Source organism: Phyllostomus discolor, chromosome 12, assembly GCF_004126475.2.
Source record: "Phyllostomus discolor isolate MPI-MPIP mPhyDis1 chromosome 12, mPhyDis1.pri.v3, whole genome shotgun sequence".
Lineage (NCBI taxonomy): Eukaryota > Metazoa > Chordata > Mammalia > Chiroptera > Phyllostomidae > Phyllostomus > Phyllostomus discolor.
The window spans coordinates 26,677,496-26,701,962 of NC_040914.2; the positions used below are offsets into that span (position 1 = coordinate 26,677,496).

General features: G+C 48.4%; 1 protein-coding gene across 1 annotated transcript in view; it reads left to right on the forward strand.

Annotated features, from left to right (window-relative positions):
- The first annotated feature begins 367 nt into the window (after nt 1-367).
- Nucleotides 368-24,467, forward strand: part of LOC114510739 (patr class I histocompatibility antigen, A-2 alpha chain-like) — a 114,277-nt gene continuing 90,177 nt past the window's right edge. Inside the window, exons 1-4 of the mRNA XM_036013531.1 lie at nt 368-683; nt 941-1,234; nt 1,824-2,099; nt 2,197-2,301. Of these exons, the coding sequence (XP_035869424.1) occupies nt 383-683; nt 941-1,234; nt 1,824-2,099; nt 2,197-2,301 (976 nt within the window). The 5' untranslated portion in view covers nt 368-382. The remainder of the gene's footprint in view (nt 684-940; nt 1,235-1,823; nt 2,100-2,196; nt 2,302-24,467) is intronic.

Sequence of the window (24,467 nt, forward strand, 5' to 3'; positions counted from 1 at the left end):
CAGTTCCCACTCCCATTGGGTGAGAGCAGACTCTAGAGCAGCCAATCAGCGTCAGTGTGGTGGGTGAGGTCCTCAGGAGTGAACACCAGTCTTTATAATGCTGATGATCATGGTTGGTTATGAGGTCGGGAACTCTCCTCCTGCTGTTCTCCAGAGCCCTAGCCCTGACAGAGATCTGGGCGGGTGAGTGCGGGGTCGGAAGGGAACGGCCTCTGCGGGGCAGGAGTGAGGGGACCCGGCGGGGGCGCAGGACCCAATTACAGCGCGTCTCCAGCACCCCGGTCCAGACCCCAGACCCCGACTCCCGTCTCCACCCCTCTCCCCCTTCTCCCCTCAACTACCACCCCGTTTTCGGTGTTCAGGACCCCTGGCCCCTACCGGAATGACCGCAGACCCAAGACGAGCGCCCTCGCCGCCCGCAGGGCCCCACAGCCTGAGAATCGTCACCAGCTCCGTGTCTGAACCGGGCACCTGGAGGTCCAAGTACATCGGCGTCGGCTACGTGGACGACACAGAGGTCGCGTGGTTCGACGGCGACGCTGCGAGTCCGAGGCTGAAGCTGGAGGTAGAGATGTTAGTTGATCCGCAGAGCGACCGCCTCACGCGGAAAATCCAGCAACACGAACAGATGAGCAGAGCGAATCTGAACAAGCTGCGCGCCCACGACAACCAGAGCGAGGACGGTGAGCATCGCGTGCCCGGGTCTGCGCACCACACCCGTCCCCACCGACCGTCCGGGGTCGCCCCCAGTATCAGTGTCCGAGAGTCCCCCGGAGACTGCGGGACCCGCCGGGCCCCATCGTCAGAGGACCCGCGAGGACGGTGCCCGGTTTCATTTTCTTGTTAGGTTCAGTCACTGAGGGTGGGATCCAGACGGGTTGGATCGGGGACACACCTGTTCTCGGGCGGGGTTAAGTAACTGGGGGCCAACCTGGTGCGGGGTCAGGGTCCCACACCTTTCAGGAAATGACCGGCTGCGTCCTGGGATCGGACGGGAACTTCCTTCGAGGGTTCAGTCGGTTCGCCTACGACGGCGCCGACTACATCGCCCTGAACGAGGACCTGCGCTCCTGGACCATGGTGGACCTGACGGACGCAAAGACCCGAACCTGCCCCAGGGACACATTAGTGCACCTCCCTGCTGCCGAGCGACAGAGAGTCATCCTGGAGGACACCTGCGTGCACTGGCTCCGCCTGTTCCTAAAGAAGGGGAAGGGCACTCTGCTCCGAGCCGGTACCAGGGTGCGGGCCTCCCGGGAGAGGGGATCTGTGGGCTGAAGCGGCTTCTTACAAGAAGAGGAGGAAAACCAGGCAGTGACAGAATGTCGCTTCTGCTCAGGACAGGGAAGAGTCCCCCAGGTTCCCCTATTCTGTGACTCACCCATGGGCCCAGCTTTGCTAAAGGGCAGTAAGAAACCCAGCCCCTCCCTAAAGGAACTCACAGCTGTTCCCTCACACCCTGCAGCTCCTGGTGCACAGAACCCTCTCCCTGGTTCTCCCACTGAGACCTCTGGAGGCCTGATTTGGGCTTTTCTTAGTCATCAGCCTCCACCTGAGTCTGTGTCTCCACACAGAGACCTGGACACTCCTACCCTAGGTTCTCACCATGAGTCTGGAACTTTCCTAGGAAATAGGATACTATGAAAAAAAAAAAAGAACCCCACAAGAGATTATCCCAGGTGCCTCTGTCCAGGCTGGTGTCTGGGTGTTGCTCCCCCTTCCGCCACCCTGCTGTCCTGTCCACTCTCAGGGTGGTCACATGAGCACTGCTGAAGTGTACCATGACCATACAAAGTTTCTGAATTTTCTCACCCTCTCCTCAGACCCTCCAAAGACACACCTGACCCACCACCCCATCTCTGACCATGAGGTCACCCTGAAGTGCTGGGCCCTGGGCTTCTACCCTGCTGACATCACCCTGACCTGGCAGCGTGATGGGGAGGACCTGACCCAGGACATGGAGCTGGTGGAGACCAGGCCTGCAGGGGATGGGACCTTCCAGAAGTGGGCAGCTGTGGCCATGCCCCCTGGAGAGGAGCAGAGATACACATGCCGTGTGCAGCATCAGGGACTGCCCGAGCCCCTGACCCTGAGATGGGGTGAGGAGGGGGCATGGGCACAGAGCCTCTCCTCAGGGTGTCCCTGAGCAGGGTCAGGACTCAGGCCTGAGGTTGGCCTCTCAACTTCCCCTCACAGACCCCCCTCTTCAGACCACCATCACCATCGTAGGCATTGCTGCTGCCCTGGGTCTCCTTGGAGCTGTGGTCACTGGAGCTGTGCTGTGGAGGAAGAAGTGCTCAGGTGAGCAAGTGGTGGGGCTGAGTTTCCTGTCCCCCTGGGGGTCAAGCCCAGGTGGAAGTGTGCTCTGCCTTGTTATGGGCATCATGTCCCCACATGGGTGCTTGTCCATCTGGGGCCTGTTTGCTAACACTGACTCTTTATTGAGGTGAAAGTGAGGGACACATTTATCGCCTGATGGTTCTAGCGATGGGGACTGATCCCCATCTGCCAGAGTCCAGAGGGAAAGGCCCCTGCTGAGGACAGATGTCCAGAGTGGTGGTAGGTCCAGTCCCCACACATGTACTTTCCCTGTGTTTCTGGATTCTAACATGAGTGTTTAGTCACACTTCTGGACCTTCCCTGTACTTCAGAGTATGGGGCTCCTTTAGGGTCACGGGACCCAGCCTTCTCCCTGACTTCTCACAGAACATTTTCTTCCCACAGGCAGAGGTAGAGAGAGCTACGCTAAGGCTGTCTGTAAGTCTGGGTGTTGGGGAGAGTGTGTGTTGGATCTGTCAGAGGAGCTCCCCCACCCATAACTCTGCTGTTGTGTCTTCCCCAGGCAGCAACAGTGCCCAGGGCTCTGATGTGTCTCTCACAGCTCCTGATGGTGAGACGGTGAGGGCAGGAAGTGGGGGACCTTGGGACCCAGGGACCCAGCTGGGTTTTGGGGATTCTCAGAGTGGGACATTCTGAGCATGTGGTGGCTGTGGGAGAATGTGACCCTTCTGAGACTGACCTGAATTTCTTATGATAACTTTCTTTCCAGGGTGACAGATCTGCTTTCCACAGGACTTCGTGCTAAAATACTTACTACAGCCTCCCCTTGAGACTTGAAGCTTCACTGTCTGTTTCTGCACGCAGCATCAGAGCCTTATTTAATCATCTCAGTGTCCCTGAATTATTTTAATATTAATGATATATATGTAAATAGATCAAAAGAGATGTAGATTCAAAGCTCCAAGGTGTATTGTTTCCAGTGGGTCTTATTCTATCTATACCTTCATCCTGTTTATTAAGCTGTTTTAATAAACTTTACGTTTATAAATTCACTGTGAGGTATGGAGACAACCCAGGTGGGACAGACTGTGTGCCATGGGACAAGGGAACCTCATGGGTCCCCAGTGATGTTCCCTGTGACCACCTGTGCTCCATGCACTATTCATAGTTTCTTCCTGCACCTCCAAATATACCTTTTTGAGCCTCTGGCTTTAATGTTTTTACTTCCCTGATGCTAACCAAGTGCCGCTTTGTTGCTTAGGAGTTATTCCAAACTTCCAGGGCCCCATCTTGTAGACCTCAGGGGTGTCCATGTGGGGTGCAGAGAGCTGACCAATCAGAACGTGAGAAACACCTGCTTAAAGCAGGAACTGTTTCATCGTCCAGGATCCTTAATCCACCGCAGACACTGCTCTCATTCTGCAGATGCTGAGTCCTGGAAGGTCATGGTCAAGGAGCCCATGTCTTTAGTGGCTTCCTCTGAGAGTTCCTCCCCAAGAGAGAGCCCTTAGGCCACAGGGTCAGTCTGGCTGCTGAGCTGAGAACAGAATCAGGAGACAAGGGGCCAGCGAGGCAGGAGGGAAAGGTGTGGGGAAGCTCCCAGGGCTCCAGGCTGCAGGTGCTGGGTGTTCTGACGGGGCTGTGAGTGGTGGAAACAGTGGGAAGGGACTGGACACTGAATGCATTTGGAAGACGGATTTCACAGCATTTCCTAAGGATTCAATCTAGGGTCTGGGGAAAGAATCAAGGAGGGCACCCCACATGTGTACTGTGCCAGCAGAAAGATGGGGTTACATCAGCAGAGATGGGGAAGACTCTGGCAGAGCATGTGTGGGAGAGGGGTGGGCATTTCAAGCTTTCAGCTGAAGAGAAGATCAAGGTGAGATGTGTGTTAGAAACACCAGTGAGGTGTCAGGTTGGACAGATGAGTGTGGGGACCTTGAGGAGAAATGTCTGCACTCGAGACATAGGTGTGGAGGTGATGCTACAAAAATGACATTTAAATCTGTGAGTGTGGATGAGGCCACCGAGGGAATCAGGACTGTGGAAGAGGAGGAATAAGGACTGGATACTGCACCCACCTGTCCCAGAAGTGGAGACATTCAATCTGGTGACTCCCCAGCCTGTGATGGCCATGTTTCCCCATCACAGATTCACCATTTGGTGTTTGTCATTCATTAGTTATTTACAGGAAGGTATTCTGAGATTGTCCTGATGTGCCGTTTACCACTTCTACACTCACCCTCCTTAGCCCCTCTCATAACTTCCACCCAAGTCAATGACAATGTGCTGGTTGTCCTATATTAGCCTTCAACACATTTTAGAAGGGTGTGAAGCACAGCTTAGGGAATATAGTCAATAATATCATCATAATTATGTGTGGTGTCAGATGGGACCTAGAATTACCAGGGATATTACTGAATAAGCCATATACATGTTTAATATGTATATATTTAACTCATGGACACAGACAACTTGTAATAATATGGGGGCAGGGGTTGGTGCAGGTGGGAGAGGGAATGTGGGGATAAATATTGATGGGAAGATAAAAAGAAAAAAAGAAAAATATTTTAAGTTGAAAAAGGTACTAACTTGGACATCATGCCCAACATTCTGATAGCACTCTTTGAGGAGAAATTCGAGTAGATCTTGATAAGCCCACAAGCCATCCTGATCTCAGACAGATTTTGAATCATGCATTCTGTGATGTGGTAGGGCCCAGGGTGGGGAAAGGACTTAAATGCATGTTTCAGGTTTTTTTGGTTTTTGTTTTTTTGTGGGTGGGGAAAGGTCATTCACATGTTGTCACATGATATGAAAGGCACAGCGTTTTCTCTACTGTGGGGTAAAGTCAAGCAGAAGATTGAGAAAGTGGCTCTCAGGTCAACATAATGAAAATCTCAGAATGCGCTCTCTCTGGGATTACCCCCTGAGTGATTCCTGGAGCTTAGTGGTCCCCAATATTTTCTAATCAAAACATAAAAGGATTTCTATGTGGGATTTGGGGGCTCACTCTGTTTCAGGAAAAGCCACAGACCAGATCTGAGGTATGAGCAGTGAGAGCTGTGGGACTAGAACCCACAGGAAGACCAGCCTGGGTCACAGGGATGACAGTGTGAGGGACTTGGGGACAGGGTTCTGAGAAGAGAAGGAGCTGAAGGGAAGGGGCCAGTGAGAAACACAATGACATGAGCTCCTGGTCCACATGTCTCTGCACCTAAATGACATGTGACTCTAACTCAGCTCCTCCCCAGGGAACAGGGGACACTTTCTCTGCCTTCTCCCTGCTGCTCCTCAGGGCATCTCAGTACTGACCATCACTGTCCCCAGTCACCAGATGTGTCTGAGGGGGATCTGCATGGGACAAGTTGCTGTAATTTAGAGACACCCCAGGCTCCTCACACAGAAGATGTCACTGGCAGAACGGATGACATGATAGTGGCATCTGTGTGGGGAGGTCAGGACCGCACACTCTGTCCCTGTAACTGGGTTCAAGAGCCGCCCTGCCTGAGGAATCCCTGCACAGAGCTGTGGAGCTCAGACCAGCCAAGTGAGGGCTGCCTTGTGTCCACTCTCAGGGCAGAACCAGGAGGGGTCATCCCAGGAGAGACTGGGACCTACAGGTGGGCAGCACCCTGGGTGGGACTGTGCTGAGCCTGCCTGGTCCTGAACTGCCCCTCCTGCCTGGGCTGGGCAGGGAGGAGATGGGGAAGTGCTGGGGGTGTTTCAAGTGGGGCCAGTCTCAGGAGGGTCCCTGCAGGTCTTTATGCCCCAGAGTCCCAGTTAGTGAGGGTAAGGGGTTGGTCCATTGCAACCTAAGTGCAGCCTTGTATGGCAGGAGCCATGGAGCTCCTCCACCCTGAACAAAGTTCCACTTTTCTGAGATTTCCTGGGTTTAGAGTTGGGTGTGAGGACAGGAGTGTGAATTTCCATGAGGTATTCAGTTGTGACTTAAAAATCCCGGATCATGAAATGAAATCCAATGACAGACACACACACAGCTACAGACAGAAGGACACAGAGAAGTGTCTGCCCTTCAGTGACCCCCCACACACACTTTTCCTGTTTCAAATCCCCCTGCAGGAGGTGCTGGCCTCTGAGGAAATTCTTCCAGGGCTTTGTCACCCGCCCATGTGGTTACTGTGTGTGTGAGTGTCACTCACATTTCTCTCTCTCATTGAATGGGGATGCCTCTCTGACCTCTCATAATCCGAGGCAGCAGGGAAGGAAAAAGAATTAGGAATGAGATGAAGTCCCATTATCTTCCAAGTCTGCCAGAATGGGTACATGTTATGAAAATAACTAATATATGGGCTTTTTAAAAATACAGTCATGAATCAGACAATTCCTTCCTCAGTAATTCAACAGGCTGCATCACATTTGGAAATACAGTGCAATGAATGCACCTTGGGCCATGCTGTGGTCTGCATGTTTGTGTCCATAAACCCATGTGCAGAATTTATAACCCCCTGCCCTGGTCCATAGCTCAGATGGATGCTGGCTGGATCCTGGATGCATGGATAAGTTCAGCAACCAATCAGTGTCTCTCTGTCTGTCTGTGTGTCTCTCTTTCTCTCTTCCTGTCTGTGTCTCGTTCCTTCCCTCTCTTTCTGTAAAATCAATTAATAAATTGCTTTTTAAAAGATAAGTGACAAACCTCACACATATTCTAAGAGGTGGGGCACTGGCAGGTGCTCAGATCATGAGGGTGGAGTGGTTGTGAGTGGGATGTGTTTCTTAGAGAAGAGGCTCCAGAGAGACGTCTTGTCCCTTCCCCTCCTGTGAAGTGACAACACAGGAAGGACCCCACCTGTATGTGGCCATGCAGGAGCCTTGATCCAGGACTCACAGCGTCCAGAACTGTGAGCCACACACAGTTCTGCCTCCAAGTCCCCTGCTCAGTGGTATTTTGTTACAGTGACCCAGAGGGACCAAGCCAGGCCAATACTGAAAGGGGCTTGAGGCCCAAGTCCAGGGCTCCCTCAGAGGTCACCATGGGGGACAGGAGGGAAGGGTCGTGCAGGTCCACACTAGAGCACAGTCCTTCCCCATCTGCCGGCTCTGATGCTGCCCCTCCGTCCAGGGCCCGCCTCCTGCGTCTGTTGCCCTGGGCACAGGACAGACTCTGTAGCCAGACTTTTCTGTCCTCCCAAAGACAGGAACACCGTTAGGTTCTTGGCTATAAATGTTGTCATTTCCCCTCACCTTCTAGGAAAATGGAATTAAAATAATCATAAAGAATACTTACAGCCCTGGTGGGGTGGCTCAGTTGGAGCATTGTCCCTCAAAGCAAAAGTTGGGGTGTTGGATCTCTGGCCAGGGCACACAGCCAGGTTGCTGGTTTGACCCCCTGTCAGGCATGTGCGGGAAGCAAACGATCAACTTTCCACATTTTCTCCATGTCTCATTCTCTCTCTCCTCTTCCCTCTCTCTAAAGCCAACAAAACATGTTCCCAGGTGAGGACAAAATGTAAAAACAATGAAAGGAAGCAATACAAATATGAGGATATTTTATATTATATCGAAAATAAAGAAACTTCGGGCTTCTCCCTCCATCTGCCAGGACAAATCACCATCTTCCAAATGAACCGGTTGGCCAGAAATTAGAATTACGGAGTTGTTTTTTCTTTTTCCCCACCAGTTGAAGAAAAGAAAAGAAAAAGACAGGATTCTGTCAGGTATTACACAAATTGCTGATCCCTGGATGGGAAGAGGTTTGTGGGGCTGGGTGGAAAAGATGAAGGGATTAAAAAGTACAGATTGGTAGTTACAGAGCAGTCACGGGGATGTGAAGGACAACCTAGGGAATATACTCAGTAACATTGTAATAGCTATGCCTGGTGCCAGGTGGTAATTAGACCTAATGGGGGGATCGCTTTGTAAATTATATAAATATCTAATTACTGCTATATGCCTAACACTCATTTAATATTGTGTGACTACTATAAAAACGAAAAGAAAAAAATGCCAGGATATGTTTATTAAAAAATGCTTTAGGCCCTGGCCAGGAAGTTCAATTGTTTAGAGTGTCGTCCCCATGCGCCAAGGTTGTGGATTTCATCCCAGGTCAGGGCATGTACAAGAATCAACCAATGAATGTCAGTGAGTGGAATAACAAATCTCTCTTTCTCTCCCTCCCTCTGCCTTTCTCTGAAATCAGTTTTTTAAAAAAGAATCAGCTAATGGAGAAAAGAGTCATCTGGCCAAGATGGAGGCATAGGTAGATACAGTTTGCCTCCTCCCACAATCAGAAGAAGGAAAACAACAAATTTAAAAACAAAAAATAACCATAACTGCCAGAAAATTGAACTGTGTGGAATTCCAACAACCAAGGAGGTAAGGAGGAAATATCCATCCAGACCTTAGTGAGGGGCAGAGATGGGCAGCCTGGCAGAGAGGACTCACTGCAAGGCAGGGGCTGAAGGACCTGAGCGGGAGAGGAAGCTGCAAGTAGACCATGTGGGGCGGGGACTGGTGGAGCAGGAGTCCCACATTTGCATGTAGATACAGCAGGAGGAATGACTGGGAGCAAGACAGACCAAGCAACCCAGGATTCCAGTGTGGGGAAATAAAGCCTCAAAACCTCTGACTCTAAAACCTGTGAGGGTTGTGGTAACGGTGGGAGAAACTCCCAGCCTCACAGGACAGTTCTCGGGGAAGACTGATGGGGTCACAGAATGTATACAACCCCCCAACCTGGGAATCAGCACCAGAAGGACCCGATTTGCTTATGGGAAGCGGGGGAAGTGACTGAATGTGGGGGGAGAGCTGAGCAAACAGCACTGTTCCCTCTCAGACCCCTCCCCCACATACAGGGCCACAACACAGTGACGGGGTTCCCCACCCTAGCAAGTACCCAAGGCTCCACCCTTTACTATGTAACAAGTGAGCCCAGATGAAAATATATGGCCCAAAGGAACAAAAAGATCAAACTCCAAAAATAGAACTAAGCAATGAAGACATAGCATTGGTAATCAGTATGCTCACAGAAATGATTGAGTATGGTTGTAAAATAGAGGAAGAACTGAAGGTTATGAAAAGTGAAATAAAGGAAGGTGTACAGGTCACCAATAATGAAGAGAAGACAATAGGGAAAGAAATCAATGATTTGCAGCAGAGGGAAGACATAAACATTCAACCATGAAGCAGAAGAAAGAAACAAGAATTCAAAAAATGAGGACAGGCATAGGAACCTCCGGGGCAACTTTAACCATCCCAACATCCAATGAATAATGGTGCCACAAGGAGAAGAGGAAGAGAAAGAAACTGAAAACTTATTTAAAAACATAATGAAGGATGACTTCCCTAATCTGGCAAAGGAGATGGACTTTCGGGAAGTCCAGGAAGCTCAGAGAGTCTCATAGACACAGGAGCCAAAGAAGCCCTGACCAAGGCACAGCATAATTACATTACCCAGATTAAAGATAAGGAGATCAGCTTAAATACCACTAGAGAAAGCAGACTGTTAACTACAAAGGAGTTCCCATAAGACTATCAGCTGATCTCTCTGGAAAAAAAAAACCTTACAGACAATAAGGGGCTGGAAAGAAGTATTGGAAGTCACTAAAGGCAGGGACCTAAACCCAAGATTGCTCTATCCAGCAAAGCTACCATTTAGAATGGAAGGGCAGATAAAGTGCTTCCCAGATAAGCTCAAGTTAAAGGAGTTCATCATCACCAAGCCCTTATTATATGAAATGTTAAACAGACTAATTGAAGAAAAAGAAAATGATCAAAAATATGAACAGTAAAATGATAAGAAATTCACAGCTATCAACAATTGAACCTAAAAACAAAAACAAAAACAAACTAAGCAAACAACTACAACAGGAACAGAATCACAGAAATGGAGATGACATGGAGGTTTATCGGTGTGGAGGGAGAGTGGGGGAAAAGGCACAGGATATAAGTAGCATAAATGGTAGGTACAAAATAGACAGGGGGAGGTTAAGAATAGTACAGGAAATGGAGAAGCCAAAGAATTTCTATATGTGACCCATGGACGTGAACTAAGGAAGGGGAATGATGGTGGGGCAGATATGGGTGGAGAGGAATAAAGGGGAGAAAAAATGGGACAACTCTAATAGCATAATCAATAAAATATATTTTTAAAAATTAACAAAATAAAATCAACATAACATTCTTAAAATACTATGTACATAAGAAAAGAGGGATGCTTATATTTCTGCTTTTAGTTTTCAGAGAGAGGGCAAGGGAGGGAGAAAGGGAGAGAAATATCGATGTGAGAGAGACACATCCATCAGTTGCCTCTCTCTCTGTGACCAGGGATCCAACCGGCATCCTCTTCCTTTGCAGGATGACGCCAAACCAACTGAGCCTCACCAGTCAGGGCACAAAAGAGGATTAAAGGGCCAGTTGGGGGCTACAAACACGATCTAATCTCACTTATCTGTGGAATCTAATAAACAAAATAGACCACAGGCAGCAAACACCAGGCTCTGGGGCCAAATCTGGCGCTGCACCTTCTTTTATGTGGCCCGGTACCTTGTTTCCACCTGGCAGCAGCACTGAGGTCCTTGCCCCTAGTTAAGGAGTAGTTACATCTGTACAGTCTGAAAAACGTTATCAGCTCTTTGTAGGAAACCACAATGCTGAGGTGGCCCCCGGTGAAATGAGTTTGACACCCCTGAAATGGACAGAGGTATGGACACACGGAACAGACTGACAGCTGGAAGAGGGGAGGAGGGGAGGAGATGGAACAAGGTAAAGAGATTAGCCCAGAGACTGGGACAGCTGCTTGCTGGCACCCAGAGGGCAGGGAGGTGAGGCCAGGGGCAAAGTGAGCAAAAGGGGGAAATGGGACACTGGTAATAATGTCAAAAATAAAAATAGTTAAAAAATAAACAATTAAAAAAAAAACAAGGTAGTGTGAGGCCTGGTGTTTCTCATATGATGCAACTACAATCCCCAATCCAGTGATTCCAAACATTTTTAGGCAGATCAGTCACCAACATTCCAAAGGATCACATTTTATAATTGAGGGAGAAAATTTTCTCATTTTTGATACTCATTTCCCAAGACAGGACCAGAAATGATATTCAGGATCTAATCTGCAATGATTACATGGTGGTATTTTGTTCACATTCATTTACAAATAACTTTCATACACAACTATGTCCTTTGTTCCTGGTAAGTTCTCTCTGTGGGGTGAGAAAATCTCATTACCTTGGTAGAAATCTGATTTGATTGAGTGTGACAAACAGAAAGTGGGTGAGGTGGGAGGAGGGGCCTGCCTGATAAAAGGGGCTTGCTGGTCCACCTCACTCCAGAGCTGAGCCAGCAGAGGAAGCAGCTGGAGACCAGAAGAGGACCCAGTGCACCAGAGGTGAGTCCATGGTTTTGACTTTCCTGTTTCTACAAAAGGTTCATCAAGTGCTGACTGAGGCCAGCTCAGTCCCAGGCATGGGGTGGACCTCTAGGGACGAATGCCTTTGATGGGAGCAGGTGGCAGAAATAACATGGTCGTCTTTATGCTGAGTCAGATCCGAGATGGGTGGACCCTGCCAGGTGGTGAGTGGAGTGTCAGCCACTGACTTACTCCACCTCTCAGGTTCTGCTGTGGGTCTCAGCCACACTCAGCTGAGGCAGTTGTAGGATTTCTGGGTCTCAACCAGCCCTGTCCACTGGATATATCAAGTCACACAGAGACATCATCATAAATGAGGGGTTTTTGTTTTGTTTAGTTTTGTTTAACTTACTGATGTGAGGGAGAAAGAACCATGAATTTGTTATGATCTCATTGATGAATTCACTGGTTGTTTCTTCTCTGAGCCCTGATCTGAGACTGAACCTGAACCTTGGGGTATCAGGACAATGCTCTAACCAAGTGAGTTCCCCAGCCAGGGCTAACCTTATTTTCTACAAGACACATATACCAAGTAAAAAAGAAAACAAAAACAAAAAACAAGCCTTTCATTATCACTGGCAGAAGGCAGTCATTTCAACATTTCATCAATGTCAGAAGTTCTTTGGGAGGTGGCTTATATTCTCCTGTCCTGTGATGTCTTCAAATTCGAGGGTATAGCTTATGCTCAACACTTTTCAAGGTGGGTAAGCCCCATCCCACCGGCTCAATAGCCACTCCAGACTAGAAGATGTGACATAAGACATACAGGTCGCACTGGCCAGGTGGGTCGGTTGACTTGATCATCATCCTGTATTACTGAGGGTTGATGGTTGAGCTCCACTCAGGGTGTGTACAAGAAGCAAACAATCTCTCTCTCTCTCTTTTTTCCTCTCTCTCTGTGTGTGTGTGTGTGTGTGTGTGTGTGTCTCCCTCTCTCCCTCACCCCTCTTCCTCTCTGTCTCTAAAACCAATAAAAACCTGTCCTTAGGTGAGGATTGAAAAAAAAATTTCACAAGTAGGGTAGAGACCATCTCACCCCCTAACTTACAGCCCCAGGATGAATCTTGTCTTCATGTTAACTAGCATTTTAAAATCAGAAATTCCAGGACGTGAGCTAGTGTGTTTGCACTTGGATTGCATCTTCATTGCCTGGGAGCAGGGAGTACAGGTCGCTATTCACAGAAACAGGGTGGAGTCCCAGGACCCATCAGTCCTTGTCACTTACGATGTTCTAACCACCTGTCCCCTCCACCAGAAAGCAGCCATGGCCAAACATTTTAAAGACATAAGCAGTTGCTATGTCTGCCTGACCTACCTGGAAGACACCAGGAGCCTGAAATGTGGGTTCATCTGCTGCCTCAAGTGTGTCAACTCACTGTCGAGGGGCCCAGGGGGACAAGGGATTGTGTGCTTCATCTGCCCTGAAGTTTCTCAGAAGAGTGACATCAGGCCCAAACACCAGCTGGCCAGGCTTGTGTCAGAGGTCAGGGCACTGGAGCCCCAGCTGAGAGCCATCCTGAGGATGAACCCGAGGATGCGCAGGTTCCAAGGTGAGGTCTGGGGCCACCAGCCCCCACCCTGTGGGAAACAGCCACTTGTCAAAGCCCTCAGTCAAGGTGCTTTACCTGGGTTTGGCACCTGAAATGTTCGTTCTTTCCCAATGTGCCAACCTAGAAGTCTGCATTAAAACCATCTGTAGGTTTTCTTTCTTTTTGTAAGATTTTATTTATTTACTTTAAGAGAGGGGGGAAGGGAGTGAGAGATGGTCAGAAACACTGACACAAGAGAGAAACATTGATGGATTACCTCTGGTAAGGACCCTGACCCGGAACCCAATCCACAATCACCCCCATGTCCTGACCAGGAATAAAACCAGTGTCCTGTTGCTTGGCAGAAGGTCTCTCAACCAAGCCCCACAGTCAGAGCCATCTGTCGGTATCCAAGAAAATATAAGACTTAGCCCTGCCTGGTGTGACTCAGTGGACTCAGTGCCAGCCTTAGGAACCAAAGGGTTGCCGGTTCTATTCCCAGTCAGGGCATATTCCTGGGGTGTGGGCCAGGTTCCCAGTAGGGGGCCTGGGAGAGGCAACCACATATTGATGTTTCTCACCCTCTTTCTCCATCCCTTCTCCTCTCTCTAAAAACAATAAACAAAGGTAATCTTAAAAAAAAAGAAAAGAAAAAGTGCGTAATTATACCCTTTACCTGTACTATCCAGTATTTTCGGTAGCCACACAAGTAGCTGGTGGTCATTTGGAACTGGGGGTTGATGGAGTAGAAATTTGATTGATTGAGTAGAAATCCAAGTCTGGGTGTTCCATAGCCTGTATCCCTAAAATCCATCCTTCCTGATTCTTAAATATTTTTAATGTGTTTGTAAACCATTTTCAGTTTTAAATATGTTTGAAGTTGATCTTTGAACTACAGTTGTCACACATTACAGTAGCTTAAAATTATAGCATAGTAATTAGATATTCATATACCTCCAGAAGTGATTCCCCTGATCAGCCTAGTCCCCACCTGGCACCATGCACATCACCCCAGTATTACTGACTGTATTCCCTGTGCTTCCCACTACCACCCTGGGCCTATTCTGTCACTGCCCATCTGTACTTCCCAACCCCTTCCCCTGTTTTACCGCATGCCCCAAACCCCTCCCATCTGGCAAACATCAGTGATTTTTTAATGTTTTCAACTCTAGTTGCATTCAATATTATTTTGTATTGTACATCAACTGTAACTGAAACTTAACACATTGTTTTAAAAATTAAAGAGCCCTGGAGGTGGCTCATTTAGTTGGAGAGATTCCTGTCCACCACAAGGTTGCAGGTTCGATTCCCACCAGGGGGCTCATGAGTGAGGCAGAAGTGATGAATGTCTCTCTCCTTCCCAACACCTCCTTTCCTCCCTGTGCAAAATCACTAAAAACATATCCTCAGGGAAGGATTAAAAAAATAAAAATTAAATTAAAAAAGAAAAAACGAGATAAACAAAAACGGGAAGCGAGGAATCATTATTCTGGAAGGTTTCTTTCTAAGGCCGGGCCAACCCCATCAAGGGGTCACCTTAGGCTTGGAGCTCCTGGTCCAATGCTCCGAGTTCAGGCATATGAGACCCCTCCAGGCACTGCCCCATTGAGCTGCGGTCCCGGTTCCTGCTAAGGTGTCCACGCGTCCTAATGTCAGGACTCTTAGAAAAAAATACATATATACACATATATTTACAAAGATATGTACAGATTCATATATTTGTAGATTTACATATAAATATAGTATATGTGTGTATGTATAATTTTAATATAATTTAGAGACAGAGAGAGGAAACAAAGCTTTCATGTCAATTTTACTCTGCAATAAGTACAATATTCTCCATCCTTTGAAATGCCTAGTTCCGGTGTACGTGTGGACAGAATCTGTGATAATCTGTATGCTAATTTTGAAAACATGCAGCAGTCACGGTCTCTTTTTCCATGCAGAGTCCACACTAAAGGGAAAAAACCTCCTTCATCAACTAAGCAAAGAGCTTAATGTAGAGAGAATGCCTGTCATGACCAAGAGCCAATTCCAATGATGACTGTTCCTTGTGTCCATGAAATCTGATGAAATCAGGGACCCGGGAAGTTCCCCCAGGAAAACCCGAGGTGTGGAGTTAAAGATGAGATAGTGAATGAGTCACGTGGGCCCCTGAGGTGGCCCTGAGGGGTGGGGACAGAGTTGATGGATTATTTCTCTTTCCACAGTGGACATGACCTTGGATGTGGACACGGCCAACAACCACCTCTACATCTCCGAGGACCGGCAGCAAGTCCGCTGCGTGTATGTGGAGCAGAAGCACAGTGTCTGTCCTGAGAGGTTCAGTCCCTCCCTCTGTGTGCTGGGCACCCTTCGGCTCACATCCGGCCAGCACTACTGGGAGGTGGACGTGGGCACCAGCACAGAGTGGAACCTGGGCATCTGCAAGGAGTCTGTTCTTCAGCAGGAGAAGGTCGTCCTCTCTTCAGAACGTGGCTTCTGGATCGTGAGCTGCAGGGAGAAGGACACCTTCCAGGCCAGCACCAGGCCGGTGATGGAGCTCATGGTCATTTCCTGCTTACACCGCATTGGCATTTTCCTGGACTTGGAAATGGGGACCATTTCCTTTTATGATATGGGCGGTGGCTCCCACATTTTTACTTTCCTCCTGATTTCTGTGGCAGAGCCCGAGTCCATCTTTCGCTCCTGGAATTCCGGCGAAGGATGACGGGAGCTTCATGACTCTCTGTCCCAGGTTCATTCTAGCGTGGCCAGTAAAGCTGGGCAAGGCCACAGGGCTCTGAGCACAGGAGGTACAGACGCACCCTGGGTGCCCACAGCCATGGACACCAGCTCCTCCACCGCTGACCCAGAGCCCTGAAAAACATGAGACAGCTGTGAATCCCAAACACAAATTATGGGGAAATTCCACTTCCCATATTAAGTCTTGTTATGGTTGTTTTGGGGGAACTTCCTTGTATAATTGTCCATAAATATGTTTTGAACATTCACATCAATTCCAAGTGTTTTCCATTTTATTTTGTAAAAGGTTTACTGGGTGTGGTTAGAGGCCTGAGAGGAAATAAGAATTTGTATGTGACTAACAGACCGACTGATTTCCTCTGTGATCAGAAACCAGACCTATAGAAGCAGATCAAACACAGATGCACCCTGGCCTCAATGGCTCAGCTGATTGGAGCATTGGTCCCTGCACCAAAAGGTTTCAGGTTTTTGATGCCTGGTCAATGTATCACTGGCAACTGATCAATGTTTCTCTCTCAAATCGATGTTTCTCAAATCAATAAACACAGCCTTGGATGAGGATTTAAAATGAGCACTCAAACCAGAAGACCCTCTTCCCGCCTCTGAGATGTGTGTGTGTGCCATTTCATGCAGCAACAGAAACACACATTTGTTCTGGTGCCCAGCGAACGTCCCCGAGACCCTGGAGGAAGGCAGGAGGACTTCAGGAGCAGCTGGATGCAGGAGGCTCATAAGCCCAATTAATCGTCATTTTCATTTACAATGTCCAGGGTTAGTGAGGCTTCATTAGCTCTCGGCTTGGAGTGATAAGAACTGACAAGGTCACAGAGAACATTCCTCAGGTGACCCAGGGGTGACTCTGTCACAGTTCCCCCCATCCCCACTTCTACTACAGGTTCCTCCCCCACCCTCACAGCAGGGTTTCCCCTACCAGCTCCACAGCTGCTTGCTCAGCTCCCACCAGAGGCTCTGGGTCCTCCTTGGAGTAAGACTCACAGATTCTTGAAGGGGCGGGGCTATGATGGGGCTGCAGGTGCAGCGGGCTCACTGAAGTGCCCAGTGGCAGACAGAGGGTGGGACGTCAGCACCCTGGCGGAGGAGAACTCCCCTGAGAGTGACAAGGCAGACCCTGTGATGCTCCCCGCACAAACCCGTCTGCAAGACCCACCACGAATCAGAACGGGCAGGGGAGGGGCCCAGGGGTGGACTCCAGGTTCTGCTGCCTGGGATTCCCCCTGCAGTGCTCCTGACAACCCGCAGAGGGCCCAAGGGCAGAAGTGACACCTAGGCCTGGGGAGCTGCTGCCCCAATGTTGTGGCTAAAACCAGGGACAGAGTCAAGGATGACCAATAGCTTGGCGGGGCTGGCAGCTACAGGTACAGGCGGCTCAGAGAGCCGCCGAACTGAACTAACAGACAGGAACTCCGGGAGAGTAAACACTGGAGACACAAAGCGAGGAGAAACCAAAGGTAAACTCACTGCAGAGAGTCCTCATAGGTCAATAATCACCTGAATGGACACGGACAAACTCACCAACCGAAAGCTGGTGCACAGACAAGCTGAGTGGGTTGAAAACAAGGCCCAACTCTATGCTGCCCATAGAAGACCCATCTTAATCCAAGGACGCGGGTGCTCACAGGGAAGTGGGAGATGAAACAATCCGATTTTACAATGGGCAGCCCCCACCTGGAGAGTCAGTGGGTAGGAGCATCTTCCAGTCCACCTGAGGTGGCTGAGGGTTTGATTGGAGGCTTGGACCAGAGGCAACCGATTGGTGTTTCACTCTCACATCAACATTTCTATCTCTCTCCTCCCACTTCCTCTGTCTCTAAAATCAATAAACATGTCCTCAGGTGAGGACTGAAAAAAAATGGGCAGAGGACTGGAACAGACACTTCTCCTAGCAGGACTTACAGATGGTAAACAGACATATGAAAAAATGCTCAACGTCACTAATCATCAGAGACATGCAAATTAAAACCACAATGAGGTATCAGTTCATGCTTGTGGGAAAATCTTCCTTCAATAAAGCAACAAACCAGTGCTGGCCAGGATGTGGAGAGAAGGGACCTCTTGCACTGTCGGCGGGAATGCAGACTGGTGCAGCCCCTGTGGGAAACCGTGTGGAGTTTCCTCAAAATATTAAATATGGAAGTGTCTTTTGACCAGTGATCCCACTTTTGGGTATTTATCTGAAGAGATCCTGAACACTAATTTGAAGTGATATGTGCCCGTATGTCCACTGCAGCATTATTTACAATAGCCAAGCTCTGGCAGCAGCCCAGGTGCCCATTAACAAAGCAAATAAACACAGCAAATAGAAAGAAACTCACAGACACAGACAACAGGATGGTGGTCACCAGAAGGGGAGAGGTGGTGGCAGAAGAGAGGGAAGAGGGTCACATACGTGGGGACGGAAGGAGACCAGAGGTCAGGTGCAGAGCATTTTTATTTCCCCGGGAGGGACCATAGCTGGATACTGCACAGAAGCCCTAGATGTCCCACCTGCCTGTCTCAGCTTGAACGGCCCCTGTCCATAAAGTGACAGGTCCATGTAACCAGTGCGCTACCTCACAGCAGAAGGAGTGGCAGAAACAGTGGACTGTGCCCCTTGTTCCCTGTGGTGTCTCAGAAGGACTTTGGGCCAGTGTGCTGGTGGGTGGGGCTGGTTTCTAAAATCTATTATCAACTGACCTTTCCTACTATTAATTGAATATTGCAGTGATCAATTTTAATGTTATCCCCCTGTACGTCCACATTACTGGTTTGTCCTAATCCCAGTGTGTATGACCAGGAAGGCTTCTCTCCACAGCCATCATCCAGAACACCAGGATAGGCTGGTCCAGTGAGAGACTCCAGCACAGGACACCATAGGTGATGGACAGGTATTACTGTGTGCTTTAGGGTCCCATGGACAGAAGGAGACCCCAGGCCCTGAGCAGGAAGACATTGGCTTCAATTGGGGGTATTTTCCAGACTAAACACACCTGAGACTGTGAGCAGCAAGAGCTGTGACACTTGAATGCACAGGAAGACCAGCCTCAGGTCACAGGGGATGACCATGTGAGGGACCTGGGGACAGAGCCCAGAGAAGAGAAGGAGCTGAAGGAAATGGTCCAGTGGGAAATGCTGTGACTGGAGCCCCCGGCTGACAAGGTGACTCTAAGTCAGCTCCTCCACAGGGAACTGGGGACACTTTCTTTGCCTCCTGCCCCATGCTCCTGAGGGTGTTCCAGTAACGACCATCTCTGGCCCCGCATCCAGATGTGCCTGAGGCTGCCATCTTGTGGTTATGTCCTGTGTCATGTTCATTGTCCCCGTGGTGTGATCCAGCCTCTCCCTGGTGCTTCACCTGCACAGACACCACTAGAGGCTGCAGCACAATCACACCCTGGCAGCCGCCACCAGTGCCCTCCAGAGACCAGAGCCACCCACACCATCCTGATGCTGGTGGACACCTGTGTCAGCTCCTATGTGCTCAATTCCTTTTTCACTTTTTACCTCACTGTGTGAGTGGGTCCTTGCCTCTGGTGGGTGCAGACCTCTCCTAGATGACTTCCTGTTCTCCTGCCCTTCACCCCTCACTGCAGATGCTCAGAGATCCTAGAGCTCCTGGGGTCATGAACTGTTGGAAGTGACTCAACAATCTAATCTGTGGGTGTCAGCGTTTGTAATATTCTTAGTTACACTGTTTAGTGATCTTTCACTGAATGCCAATGTTGTACATAAAATCCACCATGACCTTTATTTTTAAATTCAAATATAATTGACACACAACCTTGTGTAAGTGTAAGGTGCCCAGTGTGTTTATTTGATGCACTTACATTCACTCATGTGCCGCCTAATGGTGGTGATCCACCCTGAGCCACCTCTCTCTGCCTGGGTCAAAGCTTCCCCCTTTTTCTTGCAGATTCTCTTTTCTCCCTCCTTAGCTGTCTGTTGAAACTGTAAAAGATAATTTTTTATTGATTTAATACAAAGAAGGTACATTCTTAGGTCTGGATAATTTTTCTGTTCAATGCTGCTTGTCTAGTTTCACTGTCGGCAAAATGACTTCCTTTCACTCCCATGGTGGCAGCTTTAGAATGCCCTGGAGTTTTTGATAGTTACCTATTGTTTTTGGTTTCTGTGCAGAATCTAATAATTCCACAACCAGTTTTCCATGTATATTGGCTGCTCTGAGGTAGTAAAGAGGCCTCCCTATTTCCATATCATCCCATAGTCATGGCTACACCAAGTGCACACAATTCTCAGTGTAAACATTGGCTACTGACCTTTGGACAGGTGACAAGCCCCAGTTAGAGCAATGAATTCAGCTTGCCAGGAAGGTTTTACTTCCAGTCGCTGAGAGCTCTCAATTATGTCCACCAGGGAAGTTACTGCATATCCCTCTCAGTAATGTCCCTGTTCATCCTTCAGATGAGATCCCTCTGTAACCAAATTTAATCAGCATCATCAATAGGAGTTTCCTGTAAATCATTCCTAGGAACCCATCAGTTGTAATCACTCTATTCAGTACCAGGTTTGACAAGTTCTGAAGCTGACAACTACCTAGGTACCATTGTACATTGGGGGCCTTGAAATCCATCTGGATGATGAACTTGACTGTAGTCTAATAAGCTGAGGTACACTGCCCCTTGATGTTCTCCTGAGCTCTGAGCTCAGCAGCCTCCTATCACAGAAGATTCTGGAACTTTGCAACAGTCCACTTGCATGGAGTGCACAACCATAGTGAGACAGGATAGTAAGAAGCTAAAAAAAAATTCCTAGGCAAGAGGAATGGGGAAGCTAAGACAAGAAAATTAAGCAAGCCAAAACAATTTGAACTTACAGCCAGCTGGTGAATTTCCAGACATTATCTGCCCTAACCAAGGGCACTTGAGAACAAATGGTTTGTAGCTCTGCTCCCTAAGCAAAGAATACATAACTTAATTCACCCTGATAGGGAAAAACAAAGAACAGACCCAATTAATGCCATTTGTGCCACACAAACCCAAGGACACATGAAGTCAGGGGAACAAATACAAAATAAATGTCATTGGAACCAGACAGACTCAAGATAAAATTACAATATAATGGACCAAGAATATTCCCCAAACCCCACTATGTGCTCATTCCCACACATTATCATATTAAAAATGCACCTGGAAAGCTGGTGAATATTCTGCTGAAACCCTCCCCTAAGGGTCTCACCCACAGAAGAGCTGTACAACCTTCAGGACAAAGACTCAGGGCCCCCTCACTCTAGAGCACCCCTGCCCCTTCCTGGGTGTGAGCTCCTTACTTCCTCCTTCACTCTACCGCCCCCTAGTGGGGACATGCAATCAGGAGAGCAGGGACAGTTCCTCCCAGGCTAACCCGCCCATCCAGCTCCAATGTCCCCTTTTCTCTGATTTCTGAGAAGCAAAAGCAGTCCAGCCCTTTTTTCTTTGTGACCTTTGTTCCTGGGAGGTAACAGCAGCCCCACCTTGGCTCACTCCTTTTCGTTATCTTCCTTGGGGAGCCCAAGTACAGCAGCACCGAGTCTCTCCTATTGCTTTTTCTACCCTAAGTTCTTCCTTGGTATCACATCCCCCCACCCCAGGGAGGACACTCAAGCTGGAGCACATCCTGGGACATCAGCTGCCAAGGGACCCAATGAAAGTGATTGGTTGCAGATATGTTTAAAGACTGAATTTAAGAAGGAAGGGACAGCAGCCCCAACATCAGAACGGGTCTGGTGCTTAGAGCGAGGCCCAGTGTTGCCAGGAGTCAGCCTGGTGCTCACTGCTAGGTTGGGTTATTTCCAGGTTGGACTGTACATGGTCTCACAGAACATCAGCATCAGACAAGACTGTCCCGAGGCCATGGGGACATGAAACAGACCAACACCATACTGCGTGTTGTCTCAGCACAGAGAGAAACGAGACACGGTACAGCTCACACACTAACAAGCAGCTCCCGGGCTGGCTAACAGAAGGGAAGGCAGCCTCTTTCCTATCACCCCTCACCCTCGCTCCTGTCTCCTGCGTCCTGAGGTATTTCTTGAGATGCCCAGTCACAGACTTGCTCCCACGCCCTGATGACACTAATCTAGAGAGGCCCCTGCGCCCACAGATCCTCCTGAGATAGCCATCCACATTCTGGGCAGGTCCTGTCTCAGGCCCCAAGGGTGTGCTCCCCCTGCCCCAGCGATGCACACAGCCCTCTGCCCCAGGCATTCCTCTGGATCTTTGCCGGAAGAACACTGACACCCGTTACCTTCCCCTGTCAACATTATTATACGGTTAAAAACATAAAAGCTGCAGCATGTTTTCATGTGCTGACCTGTGATTCTTTCTGTGCTTCCCCAACCCCCGCCCCGTTCAGGAAAACACTTAATCACAGGTCTATATAAGGGAATGCATTGTAAGTCACAACAACCTACAGTACTGAAACAATGACAAGAGTAAAAACAATGAGTGCCTCACTAAGACCAGTGTTTCTAGTAGCCATGAGGTTAGTTTAGACAAATCAGTACCAAAGAGCCCCTCTGGTTGTTTTATCCCAGACACCACTTCCTTTACTTGCTTTACTTTATGCTCCATGGGCTGTGAATTATCAGGCAGTTTCAAAGAGCAGAGCCCTTTAAATTCTTCCCATCCATGATTATGTTTAAAAGGAGGAAGTCCATATTGGCACGATTCTCTAATGCTGCTTCTCCAACTTGTCCTAGTTCTTCACTGAGGACCCTTATGGCCTGACAGGTGGCACTCAAAGCCTTTGCCACAGCACAGGCTAATCTACGTATTTCTGTATTCAGTGAGGTTGCCATGGCTGGCATTAGAAATACAGTCAAAGACATATATTCAGTGGAGCTGAAAAGGTGCAAATCACTGTCACAATCAGGTGCCAGGGAGAGTTCCCACTGATCCCAGGTGGGGTGGGGCTTCTGAGGCATAAACACCATCCTTCTCCCAGAGAGCGTGGCCCCCAAAGCTATTTGCAGGAACATGGGAGTAACAGTCCTTCTGCATATTATCGATAGAAACCACCCTGCAGGCAATTTGATATGGCCAAACCCATAAGACACAGTAGTGGTGGTGATGCAACTCATCTTCACGTCTGTGGAAGCACAAAATGGTTTTTGGTACAGCTGACAGAAGCTGCACCCTCTTCTGCTGGGGCTGCATTAGTGACTTTTAAGGAAAACATTTTCTTGTCCTTTAGAGTGATAGCAGGTCCCTGATTATAAATATCAGAATAGGCTATTTTGTTACTGATATGCTGAAACAAAGGATGATTTCCATGGCTCTCCAATGGGGTACAAACACCTACAAGACCTGAAGTGAAGGTCTGTTTGACACAGGTTCCTCCTGCAAGACAGAAGTCGGAGACATTTAGAGCTATTTTTTGCTAAGTATACCCAAATATTTTAATCTTGTTTGAAAGGACTGTTTTCCATAACATGGGTTAAATAAAAAGTAATGAAAAGAATATAAGCCACGGCTTTTGAAAAATGACCTTTAGGTCTCCCTGTCGTCACTGGTCCATCGTTATTCCGGTGCTTTCTTTACTGAGGTGTCAAGAGTCCAAGGTTCATTCCTGCTGACATCACTGAGGTGGGGCTGGTGAGGAGCATGTCCCAAAGTCCAGCCCACTTTTCCTTTATGCAGCAGTCTGGTGATCCTGTCATCCAAGGTCTAAGTAGAACCTTACTTCCAGACTCAGAGGAATGTAGGGAACCTGTGGGGCAGAGGTCCCTAATAGAAGCAAGCTCATTAGTTACAGCTAAATTCTGACTTAAATGTTGTACTTATTTCTTTACCTTCACTTCTGGATCAATATTCATATCTTCCACCCCAATCATAGCCTGAAATGGTCACCCTTAAACACTCTCATAAAGACTCAGCCGAATCCCACTTCAAGGAGCCACCATTATCCTGAGCAGGGCAAGAGGCAAAGCTTGATCCCAATGGACATGAGTTTCTTGACACAGCGTGGCTACATTTTTCTTCAAGGTGTGATTCACCTTTTCTACTTTCCCAGAAGCCTGAGCTCTCCATGCTGTGTGGAGTCTCCACTAGATTCCTAAAAATTTACTAACCTTCTGTGTAATTTATGAAATGAATGCAGGTCCATTATCACTCTGGATGCTGCCACGGAGGACAAAGCAAGGGATTATTTCCCTCAGTAAGGCTTTTACTGCTTTGAGGATTTCTCTTTCTAGTAGGATAGCTTCTACCCATCCTGAAAAGGTGTCAACAAAGACTAGCAAATATTTCCACCCTTGGACCCTTGGTGTCTGGGTAAAGTCTATTTCCTGTTCTCCAATGGGCTCTGTCCTTGGTATGGTTTCCTTGTATCATTTACTGGGGATCTGTCTTGGGGCTATACTTCTGGCACACAACACACCCAACAATTACTTTTTGTGTGGCCTTAGAAAGTCCAGGACCTATGAGTCACACCTTGCCATAGGTGGTTAATGAGTCTCTTCCATAGTGAGTGGCCTCGTGCAAATGCTTCATGACTGGCTCTACTAAATGTTCATGAAGCAGTATGACTCCTTCCTTAGTCTCTCTCCATCT